This window comes from Vicia villosa, linkage group LG6 (genome assembly GCF_029867415.1).
Source record: "Vicia villosa cultivar HV-30 ecotype Madison, WI linkage group LG6, Vvil1.0, whole genome shotgun sequence".
In the NCBI taxonomy this organism is placed as follows: domain Eukaryota; kingdom Viridiplantae; phylum Streptophyta; class Magnoliopsida; order Fabales; family Fabaceae; genus Vicia; species Vicia villosa.
Genome location: NC_081185.1, coordinates 117,857,605 through 117,870,781, shown reverse-complemented (window position 1 = coordinate 117,870,781; position 13,177 = coordinate 117,857,605). Strand labels below are relative to the sequence as shown.

Genomic DNA, 13,177 nt, shown 5'->3' with positions numbered 1-13,177 from the left:
CGACATACCTCGAGTAGATATTTTTTCAGATTTTTCACAAGTTCATCCATGCTAATGTTGTCTTCTTCATCCATCTGCATCAAAGCTTTAGCAGTTTATGGTTTCACTTTATCCCAACATTACAAATTAGAAAAGTATAAGCAAACAAATATTTGTTAAAAAGAGTATTATTTTTAACATTTGCTTTTTGTTAATGATGAGCCAATAATTACTACAACTCATAAACTTTTTAGGTTCGAAAACTAAACATGATATGTAGTTTATAATATATCATCAATATATTACTTTATATTCTATAATAATTAATTTATTTGACTATTTCACATTGACTAAAAAAATATAAATAAAATAATTTATTATAAATTATTAGTAATTTATCATTAGAGATAGTGAACAGATATGTACGTCTCCTTTAATTTTATCTAAAGAAAAAAAATTAGGACAAATTGGAACTTATATATATTTTTATCGACAAAATAATTTCTTTTGAAAACTCTATCTTACAAAATTTAGTGGTGAATTTGTTGGGGGCAATTCGGAAGATCAAAACGAGGGAGCACTTTTATATTTATGACACATTTTTGTGAGAGACACACCATATAATCGCCGAAAAGAGTTCATTCTTCCATTTTCTCTCACTTATAAAGTGTTCATTCTCTTATAAAGTGTTCATTTTTTCTTTTTCTAATCAATGTGAGTCTTCTTCCTCACATTTGATTCTCAACAGAATTTAGTCAAAATATATAATATTTCGTTATTTAATTTTTTCTTGCCATTATTTTATAGTACATATATAATATTGTTTTTAGGAGTGAGAATAGGTTAGGTCGATTTAGACTTTGTCTAATTTGAGTCTGTCAGTTTAAAAATTTAAAGTCTGAGTATGGTTTGAAACTTATTTTTAGGCATGAGTATGTTATTTTCGAAAGTCTGATTGGTCTATTACAGTGGTGAAACCAGGAATTATAGGCAGCCTGGACAAAAGTTTTATACCATTGATTATTCATCTGTTTTAATTTTGACACTCTATTTTTACTAATTCTACCCCTAATTTTACCTAAAAATTGACTATTAAATTGGAGGAGTACAAAAAAAATAGGGGTTGAGCCTGAACGCGTATCCGGGCTCGCTGGGTCTTGGAACCGCCCCTGGTCAATTAGTCTATTTAAAAGTGTATACTTCATCTAAACATTTGTAAATAAGAATCCAACTAATGTTAAATAGACTAACAAATTCAAAGATCAATTAGACTCAATGTTTATTTTCATTAACTCATTTGAGTTTACCTATAAGCATAAGTTATGTGATACTTCCTCCGTTTTTTATTATAAGTCATTTTGGAAAAAAAATTTGTATTTAAATATAAATCGCTTTACAATTCCAATGAATAATTAATGCTATTTTTCCTATTATATCCTTAAATATTTATTATTCTCTCTCCTTTTAATTATATAAATTTATCTTCCACATGTCATTAATGAAGGATAATTTTGTAAAGACCTTCGTAATTTCTCATTTTCATACAACAATTATTATTTTTCTTAATCTGTGTGAAAAGTCTAAAACGACTTATAATAAAAAACGGAGGGAGTACTATTTATTTGAAAAAATTTATGACAACAACTTATGATATTGTTGATAAGATTTTTCAATTTATTTTCATAAGATTTTTTAAGACAACTAAATTTTATTTTTTGTATTTGTTGAAATAGTATTGTGGTGTACTTTTCGTTTATATCGTATCCACAGGGATTATTGCGATATTACCGCCGTTCTATAGCCTATTTTGTCTTGAGTTAATGTTACTTTAAGTTTGGGTTTGCAAAAGATCATTCACAATTTTAGTAGCAAAGAGTAAAGTAATGAAAGTTCTAAGTTAAAGAAAATGTATCAAGATTCGATTTCATCGACCTAAATTTGTAGGTCTCCTTATAAATATACGTATATGAACTCGGTAATGATCAACATAATTACGTATCGACGCCTATATCATCCGTGTCCGCAATGATATAGTTAGATTTACCGTATTGTTTAACCGACGATTTCTCCATCGTTTAAACAATACACATAACGTTTTAAAACCGATACTAAGTAAACATCAAACTCTAAATCCATGTCTGCAACTTATAGTTTGATAAATGATAAAGTTAGGTCTAGTTACAAACATTGATATCTCAAACATTTATACCATAGAAAAGCTTTAATAAACAAACTAAACCATCTATATTGATCATCACTTGTTCATACATAATATATTTACAAGAACACATACAAAAGGCTAGGAAGATTACATCTTATCTTGATACAAAAGAGATTTAGCTATCCATGAGAATGGTAGCTTGCTTAAGAAGGAAAGGATGAAGATCAACAAACATCTACGACGATTAATCGACGATCAAAGCTTCGAATCTCCAATTCTCAGTTTGCTACAGTAGACAAGTGTTCTTGAGCTCTCAAAATCAACCAACCAACTAAAATATCTGAAAATCTCTTTATATAGCTTTTCTGAAATCTGTCCAGGGCGCATCGCGCCCTCCAGCGCGCTACGCGCCATTACACTTAAGAAATATAAACTGCCCATGCGCGCGACGCGCGCAAATCTCTGGTTTGAAGCTCCAAAATATCTTGCCCAGGGCGCGACGCGCCCTAATCACCGCGCGACGCGCGCATACTTCTGCCCAGGAATCTTCAATCAAGGCCAAGACAAGCTCCAAACTTCCCAAAATTGGCCAAAACCTACACAATCAAAACTAAAACACATATTAACCTAAAATGAAAGCTAAAAATTATAAACTATAAATAATTATCTAAAACTTCAGAGAATTAAAAGCATACTCGATAAAATTGGTCGAAAGGTGCCACTAATTAAACTAAATATTAACACAATTTGGCACCTAACAGTATTTTAATTTCAAATATAAAATATAATATAATAATAAAAATAAAGTTATTCATTTTTATTTAAATAAATCAATACGATAAATTTAAAAGACTTTTTTATTACTCGTGACTTATATTTTATATACCATATTCACTAAAAAAAAATTCATCTAAAACTTTTAAATAGACCATATTTGTCTAACCTTTTCCTACTCTTTAACTCCACATCTTTAAGTTTCAGTTCTGTCACTCTGACACTAGAAATATTATTTTATTAAAAATAAAATATATTAAATCAAGGGTATCATTAAAAAATAATTAATAATATATTAATATCTTAAAATAATATTTTTTAGATAAATTATTGTAAAATGTAGGAATAATATAGAATTTTTTCCCCACATGCCACAGCTGTGAAAAAATTCTACCCAAATGCCACCTTCTGAAATTTATTTCCCAGAATGCCACACTTGAAGGGGTTGTCGCCAAATCAGATGGAGACAAGGGTGGGCCCCACCTGCGCAAAGACCATGTCGCCAATCAAGGTGGAGACATGGTGGGCCCTGTCTGCCACACACCATGATGTCGCCAATTGGAATGGGGACAACCCATTTTTTTAATTTTTTTTTTCGTTTTTATTGTTTTAATGATTTTTTTTATATTTAATATATATTTATGTTATATGAATTTAAAAAATTAGTTAAATGATATAAAATTATTTTTTTAATTAATTAAAAATTACATTATTTTTTTTAAACATAATTAATACTAAATATTATTTTTTTTAATGATTAAAATTATAAAATATTTTTTTTAAATATAATAATAATAATATTAATACAACTTAATATGTATAATAAATAAAAAAAAATAGTAGTTTAGAAACAAATATATTTAAACTGAATAATATAATATTAATACAACAATGAAGACAAAATATTAATTTATAAGCAAATATTATTAAACATAATTAATACTAAAAATACAAATACGAAATTCATACATTTCATACAAATGAAAAATCATCGTTGGCGGTGACGATGCAAATAACCATCAGTACCACATTGAGGTGGTCGTCGCTCACGGTCACCACGACGTAAATTTTGTTCTTGTTCAGCTTGAGCAAGGTCGTCTTGTTCTTGTGTTTCTTGTGTTGGAGGTGGAGGAGGAGGAGACCAAATTTGATTTATGAAATCAATATTATTGACGACATCAAAATCACTGATATTAAGACCCAAGTTTAGGTTTGGGGTGGATTGTGTTTGCGGCGGGTCATTGTGGATCACGGTTGGGAAGTAAGAGGTGGTGGGTGGTTGATTTTATGAGGAGGTTGAAGGGTTTTGTTGGGTGAAAGGGGTTTGGATTCGGAATAGGTGTGATTTGCATGGGTGGACGAATATAGGTTTGTTGGTGTTGGGTTTGGTAGTTATAATTTGTTTGAGAGTGAGATGGGGTGTATTGTGTGTAGGAAGAGTATTGTGGGTCAACATAAGGGCTAGGAGTATGTTGTTGGGAAAAATTGGGATTAGGATGTTGTTGTTGGAAGGGTTGGGGTTGAAGTTGTTGAAAGAATTGAGATTGATGTTGTTGAAATGGTTGAGGTTGAGGTTGAGGTTGTTGTTGAAATACTCGGGGTTGAGTTTGAGGTTGTTGTTGAAATACTTGGGGTTGAGGTTGTTGTTGCTGAGACCCACTTTGAATTGAACGGGGGTCAGTGAGATAGTGTTCGTACGATGCATATATGAATGGAAGCGACCTATATGTTGGTATAGGAGCATAAAATGAGTTCCCTGCAACGTATATGATGCTCTATCAGTCCAACATTGTTGCTCGTCGCGATAGAGTTCAGTCCATGCTATTTTGCGGGACCTGTTTGTATGCATCCTGTGATGTTCTTTGAGGCACTCAGGTGTATCGGGTATATTTTGTACATAGCCAAATTGAAGTCTCACTCGATCACTTTGATGCATTTCAACAAGATGGAAACAAATTATATACGTTTTTGAACTCCAAATCAAGCCATCTTCAATTCGTGGGGGCGGAAATCCTAGATACGGCCTCCAAATAAACTGACAAGTATAATTAATAGAATAAATTAGTTAGTGTAATGAAATAGAGTTAAAACAAAATATATTCTCAAAAGAGTTGATGAATAAAAACCTGATCTGGCCGCATGTGATCAATTTGAAACCTGTATCCTTGGAGATAGTGGCGTGGGTTGTGACCGAATTTCATGCCTCTAACGCACCATCTAAATAAAATTAAAAAATATAACAATTATTCAAAAGTAATTAAAAAAATTTAAATAATGAAATTAAATTATATTTTACCTCGACGCATGAGGAAATGACCGATCAAATGAAGTTTGAGGAGAAATAATAGACAGGCGTGTAAATGCCCAAGCTTGAAGAAGTAAAAGACATCCTGACATTTCTTTTACTTTGAATTCACAAGCTTTGCACATCTCCCTGTACAAGTGACACAAAACACCAGAACCCCAACTATATGTGCCACACTGATTAAAATCAAAGAGGAATTGTGACCATTTAGGATGGACGTGGCTGCCACTTTTGTCAGGAAATAAAAGCTGACCAATCAGAATTATTATATAAATTCGAGCATATCTCATTTTATGCTCTTCTGTTGAAGCTTCTGTTGGTCTATTTGCTTGTGATTGATAAATGTCTTTAAGCCATGTCAATCTTACAGCGGAACCATGTAAAAAATTTTGTGGCGGAGTTTCCCCTACGATTGAAGGCCATACATCACCATCAAATTCAGAAGGACCGTTTAATTGCGTACCTTCAATGGGAAGACCTAGTAACATGCTAACATCCTCCAATGTGATAGTGCATTCACCAATCGGAAGATGAAATGTGTGAGTTTCTGGCCTCCATCTTTCTAATAACGCCAAAACTAAACGGTTGTCGATTTGGGTTGAAGGTATATTTGTTACGTGGTATAAACCAGACGCAATTATATACGGGAGGATTGCAGGATATGGCTCCAACTTTTGATGACTTCTACATCTAAACCCTTGTACATGTTCATCATCTACCTGTAATAAAAAATAGTAATGTTACATCTAAAATACTAAAAATGAAAAATATTTACGAATAATATTTAAGCGCTTAAACATAAACTAAAATACTAAAATGAAAAATATTTACGAATAATATTTAATCGCTTAAACATAAACTAAAATACTAAAATGAAAAATATTTACGAATAATATTTAAGCGCTTATACATAAACTAAAATACTAAAATGAAAAATATTTACGAATAATATTTAATCGCTTAAACATAAACTAAAATACTAAAATGAAAAATATTTACGAATAATATTTAATCGCTTAAACATAAACTAAAATACTAAAATGAAAAATATTTACGAATAATATTTAAGCGCTTAAACATAAACTAAAATACTAAAATGAAAAATATCTACGAATAATATTTAATCGCTTAAACATAAACTAAAATACTTACCCTAGCAATATTTTCTCTCGTTCCTCTATGTTTTGAACCGAGCCAAAGCAAGTCTGACATTTTTTTATAGATAGTAAAGAAGTTGGTTGAGTGTAGATAGTAGGAAGATGTGTGAGAAATGAATTGAATTTGTGGTGTATTTATAGGAAGATGTAGGTGGTTGGGATAGTAAATATAGGTGGGTAAAAAGTAAATGGCACAATAAATAATATAGTTGAATCATAAATTTATATTAATTCGGTATTTTACACAATGTTATCACTTCATCTGCTGATCTACTAAATCTAACATACAATTCAAATGGCGTTTTGTTAAAACCACTTATAAAATCATAAAACATATTACGCACATCCTCATCGGTCTCTAACTGTGTTATTTCTTCAATTATAACGCCTTCGTCGTTGAAGTACTTGCGATTAAATGCTATATGAAGAATATGCCGATCAATTTCGGTGACTTGGCGTAGTTGATTTTTTAAATGACGAAGTTTCTCTCTTTCCATTAGTCGTATAATTAATGGATCAGATAAACCGGTGTTATAATCAGAAATTTGAACCGAAGTATTATACGGAACAATAAACACTGAACAAAGTAGCAGTGCCATTATTTGAGGTGTGCTATTTGCGTACAGAATAGCCTGTATATATAGGCATGCATGCTTCCCATCACGTCTGCAGCATGTCGCCAATTGGAATGGGGAAAACTACCCCTTGTCGCCATTTGCTTTGGAGAAAAGGATGATGTCGCCATTTGCTTTTACCATGTCGCCAATTGCTTTGGAGAAAACCCCCCCTTGTCGCCAATTGCTTTGGAGAAAACCCCCCATGTCGCCATTTGCTTTGGGGACAAGGTCCCATGCGTGTTCCACATGTAACCCATGCATGCAACATATTTCTTTACATGCAAACCATCTTTTATGCAACAAATAACCATCTTTCTTTACTTACAATCCATATCAATCTATTGCAATGGCACAAAATAAAGTACCTTGTATCATTCATTTCAATGGAAATATCGTTACAGATGAGAATATTGGGGTAGTTTTTCAGAATACAACTACCATTCTTGTCAAAGTTCATCGCAAATGTGATATAGCGCACATGACAAAAAAAATAGAAGAAACAATGCAAAAAAAATATCAGATATATTTTATCGATATCCAGTAATTGATGTAACACGTGATAGTGTTACATACAATACTGCGAAGATCGAAGATGACGAAGATGTTACTTCAATGCTTAATTGTCACACTAGGTTCAGTGGTGGACATCCATTGGAGTTGTATGTTTGTTTTCACGAGGCAGAGGAAGTTTATCCCACGCAATCGTCCCAAACACATCAATATCAACAAAGCCAGTCCTCCCTACACGGGGAGCCATCCCAAACCCAACATGTCGAGCAATTGTTTCCGGAAGAAGATGTTGATGATGATAGCGACTCTGATGATGCCAGACAACTTGATTTGTTTGGTGGTTCTAGTGACGATTCAGGTGACGAAATTATTCCCGTCTCCCAACCTTCTCCAGTACTTGATTTATACAACCCACCATATCACATGAGAAATCATGTTTCCTTCGATTCTACTGTGCCTGTCTTTGATTCCATAGACGACGGTCATGATTGTGGAGGTTTAGAGGAGGGCATGAAGTTTGAAAACAAAGAAAGTTGTATGTATGCAATCCGTCAATATCACATTAAAAATAGTGTTGATTACGAGATTAATAAGTCTGATACGCAGCGTTTCTTGGTTAGATGTAAGATCAAAGGATGCGGCTTCACATGTAGAGCATCATTACGAAAGGGGTGTGGTAAATGGGTTATTGGTAGAATTGGTGGACTACACACTTGCATGGCATCTGCTATGTCACAAGATCACAGCAAGCTTGACTCAAATCTTATCGCTCAAAGCATCAGAGCTCTTGTCAGCGACGACGCTTCAATCAAGGTGAAAACTATTATCGCTCATGTTCGTACAGCTTTCAACTACACGATATCTTATAAAAAGGGATGGCTTGCAAAGAACAAAGCAATCAAGTCTATTTATGGAAACTGGGAGGCTTCATACAACGACCTACCGCAATGGTTGTTAGTCATGCAAGAGCATCTTCCTGGAACCGTAATAGAGTTGGAAACACTGCCTGCATATTTAGATGATGGAACACAAATTAGTGGTGCACGAATTTTCCATCGCCTTTTTTGGGCGTTTCAACCAAGTATCAGAGGTTTCGCCTATTGCAAACCAATTGTACAAGTCGATGGCACATGGCTGTATGGAAAATATAGAGGAACGTTGCTAATGGCTGTTGCGCAAGATGGGAACGGTAACATTTTCCCAATCGCCTACGCATTGGTTGAAGGTGAAACAGGAGGGGCTTGGAGTTTTGTTCTTCAACCTTTAAACTCATTCTTTTTTTATACTAATATTTTTAATATTGCATATACAGGGTATGCTCTGACGGAGTCTACATACGCTTACTATCGGGAGGAAATCCGACAAACAGACATGGAAGCTTTCAACTGGATAGAGAATCTTCCAAGAGAAAAATGGTCGCGAGCTTATGACGGTGGAAGACGATGGGGTCACATGACAACCAACCTTGTGGAATCATTGAACTCGGTGATGAAGGAAACAAGGAATTTACCAATTACAGCACTGGTAAGGTCAACATACTACAGGATGGGCACATTGTTTGGGAGGCGAGGTCATAATTGGACAAAAATGTTGTCATCAAAGAAGGATTTCACGGATAATTGCATGAAAGAGATGCAAAAAGAAGTAGAAAAATCTCACAGTTATAATGTCCTGAGTTTTGATCGTGAGAGAAACTATTTCGTCGTCCAAGAGACAGTTAATAATAACGAGTGCCGGCCACTTACTTATTATAACGTCGACCTCCAAAAACAAACATGTGACTGTGGGAAATTTCAAACTTTTCATGTGCCCTGCTCGCATGCCATTGCAGCTTGTTCTCATGTCCGACTCAATTATCAGATGTTTATCCCTCCTGTATTTAGAGTTCGAAATATCTTCAAGGTATACGAACAAAGCTTCATCGGTGTTCCCAAAGAAGATCAATGGACTCCTTATCAAGGTGATATTCTTTTACACAATGAAAGAATGCGACGAAACAAAAAAGGTCGCCCAAACAGCACTCGCATTAGGACTGAAATGGACACCGTTGAGAAAGTAAAAAGACGATGTGGAATCTGTCAAGGATTACATATGCGGAAAAAGTGTCTGCATCGGCCAAATGCAGCTGGCCCTTCTAACTAGTTAAACATTCTTGAATGCTTTAGAGATGTTGTTGTATTAAGTTGTATTAATTATAATTAATAATATTTGTTTTTAATTTAATATTTTGTATTAAAGTTTATTTCTCATTAAATAATATTTAGTATTAATTATGTTTAAAAAAAATAATTTAATTTTTAATTAATTAAAAAAATAATTTTAAATCATTTAACTAATTTTTTAAATTCATATAACATAAATATATATTAAATATAAAAAAAAAATCATTAAAACAATAAAAACGAAAAAAAAATTAAAAAAATGGATTGTCCCCATTCCAATTGGCGACATCATGGTGTGTGGCAGACAGGGCCCACCATGTCTCCACCTTGATTGGCGACATGGTCTTTGCGCAGGTGGGGCCCACCCTTGTCTCCATCTGATTTGGCGACAACCCCTTCAAGTGTGGCATTCTGGGAAATAAATTTCAGAAGGTGGCATTTGGGTAGAATTTTTTCACAGCTGTGGCATGTGGGGAAAAAATTCAATAATATAATACACTTGAGTACGTCTAGATTAAACATGTAAGAATATTAATATTTTATTATATTAAAGAAGGTAGTTTTATATTCTATAATATCTAATTCAACCGATATTATTCTGAAGGATTTGATTTGGTCCCTGGTGTTGTTGTTTTTTTTTCTTTCTTCATATTTGTCTTTTGGTTGAAAATAATAAAAGAGTAACAGTATTTTAATAAGTGTACATCTAAACTGTAGTTACTATTCATCCATATGATGAACAGTATTTGTTTTAAAAATAAATAAATAAATAAATTTAATTTATAGAAAAATATTTTATTATAAAAATATTTTTTATAACACAAATATAAGTTTTGTAATTAATTAATTTTATTATTTCATTAACTATAAAATATATGTTATTAATCATATATTTTATTTATAATTTATTAATTAAATTTACTATTTCATTTACCAAGAAAATATATTTTGTTTTGGTTACAAATAGGAAGAAACCAAGAAAATATATAATATGAATCAACTTCAGACATTAAATTATAAAATATAATAACCACTCTTTACCCTTTATTAATTAATTTTATTTATTATATTTTATATAAAATTCATAATTTAATATGAGAATTTGGTTAATAAAGTGTAAAATATTTTATAATTTAATGTCAGAATTTGGTTAGTATTATGTATTTTAATGGTTAATGAAATATTTGATTTGATTAATAAATTATAAGTAAAATATGTGATTAATAACATATATTTTTGTGATTAATATAATATTAAAATTAATTAATAATAAAATTTATATTTGTGTTATAAAAAATATTTTTAAAATAAAAAGATTTCTTTCATAAATATTTTTATTTATTTTAAAAAAAAACATTGTTCATCGTATTAATTGATAAACATTAACTACGGTATACATGTATATTTTAGTGTCAAAATATGATAAAATAATAATTGAGAAAGTATGATATTATGTCATTGATAAAAAAAAGTAGATAGCATTACATTGATGGCTAAAATTTTAGACTTTTCTTGATGACTAACACTTACATTTTTATTATTACATTGAATAAATAATAATGAGAGATGCTATGCTTACACTTTATTTTTTCACACCGTAGCTTACATTTCTTTTGCACAGAGATCAAGACAAGACTAATAATTAAATAATAGCATGTATGCATTATAGGTACAATTATACGGTGTCAGTGTCAAAATAGAGTGTCAACTTATCATTTCTCAATAATAATTTATTAAACTTTTGAACTTATTTAATATCAAAAAGCAGGCTTTTCAATTATCAAAAATAACAAACTTCAATTGTAACTAAAAAATTTACATGATTGAACTCAGATACAAAACATTATCTACGAAATTGTTGTATAACAATTAATGCATTAGAGCTGATCTCTTATATTATCTTCTTGCATCCCGCACAAACAAGCATTTGAACTTATCAATACCATCCATTAATTTTGTTTTGTTTACGCATTCAAGCTCTTCTTTTGAGTGTGTTTTGAGTTCAAACTCATCTTGAATAAATTATTTGTAGTCATTACTTAACTGTAGGATATTTTAAGAATAAATCCTCAAAATAATTCACAATAGTCAATAGCACACAACTTAAATTTGAATAATTTCACTGTATAAATTCACAATGCAACAATAAATTTTAATATATATATTTAATGAATTTCAACCGTAATGCTCAATAACACGACATCAAAATATAATTTCTCAAATCAAATCAAACACTAATGATTCAATTACCTAGAGATTATTTCACTATCTTCCAAAGCAATACAAATGCAATTTTTAGAATGGTTGAGTTTCATAAAATACAAATCCTATTTCTCAATTTTATAATTTATGGGTAAGAATTCAAATCAACTTCAGTTATTAATATAAACTTAATTCCTAAATCCATTGTTTCTCGTTAAGAATTTAAATTAAATTCAACTTTAAATACAAAACTTAATACCCAAATCGATCGTTTCTAAGAAAGAATTCAAATCAACTTAAACTTAAAATACAAATCTAATACACAATTCAATAATTTATGTATAATAACTCAAATCAATTTGAGTTTAGGAAAATATAAAGATTGAGATAGATACGAAGCTGACGACATTGAATTATAGCTTTGAACCATAGACTAACGATATGAATAAAATATGAATTTGGGTGAGGAAATAGAATAATGAAGATGAATTTTTTTTTATACCATTGAATGAACAACACAACCAATACGAAGTAGATGAACATCTGATATGCAATATATAAATATAATGATATTGAAGAAAGAAGAAGAAGAGATGGAAGACGAGAACAAATTAGTCTGGGTTTCAGATTTAAGAATTTAGAATTTTCAATTGAAAAATCATTATAAATTAGTAATAGTTATTTTTAATTAATAAATTATTATTAATTTAATGAACTAGCTGATAACTTATAATTTATGACTGATGGTTGGTGACTGATGACTTATAGCTTATAGCGGATGGTTGAGACTGGTAGCTTATAAGCTCATTGAAGTGTTTGGTAAAATTAGCGGTTCAATTAACTTATAAATGTAAAATGATATAAAAGATATTCAATATATAATTATTTTATTTAAAATTAAAATAAATTATAAGGGTTAAAAATGAATTTTAATTAAAATAATAAGGATAAAAAAAAGGAAGAAAAAATAATAAGCTATAAGACATAAGCTAAAATGTTATTTGAAATAGTGTCTGGAAAATAAGCTATAAGTTAGTAAAATATGCTATAAACTTGTGATGAAAAGACCGTTACCAAACGGATCTAAATTATCATATGAACTTATAAGACATAAGAAATAAACTATAAACTCGAAAACATGTCTTACTAAACAGAACCAATATGTAAATATTTTATATTCAAAGCAATCAATTTTATGACTCCAACGTAAAAGTCCCTGATTCTAGTTACCATATAAGTTGTCATAACAAACAAACCATGAGAAAATGTTTAACTAATATTAGTTTTTTCAATTAAAAATTATATACGAT

General features: G+C 30.8%; 1 protein-coding gene across 1 annotated transcript; it reads left to right on the top strand.

Annotated features, from left to right (window-relative positions):
• Nucleotides 1-7,605: 7,605 nt before the first annotated feature.
• LOC131614500 (uncharacterized) lies at nt 7,606-9,645 on the top strand. The gene has a single exon (XM_058886073.1). It carries the CDS (start codon nt 7,606-7,608, stop codon nt 9,643-9,645), a length of 2,040 nt encoding a protein of 679 aa, XP_058742056.1.
• Nucleotides 9,646-13,177: the final 3,532 nt, after the last annotated feature.

Excerpts from the sequence above, each read along its gene's own strand:
- LOC131614500 (XM_058886073.1), top strand. The coding sequence starts at position 7,606 with ATGCTTAATTGTCACACTAGGTTCAGTGGTGGACATCCATTGGAGTTG.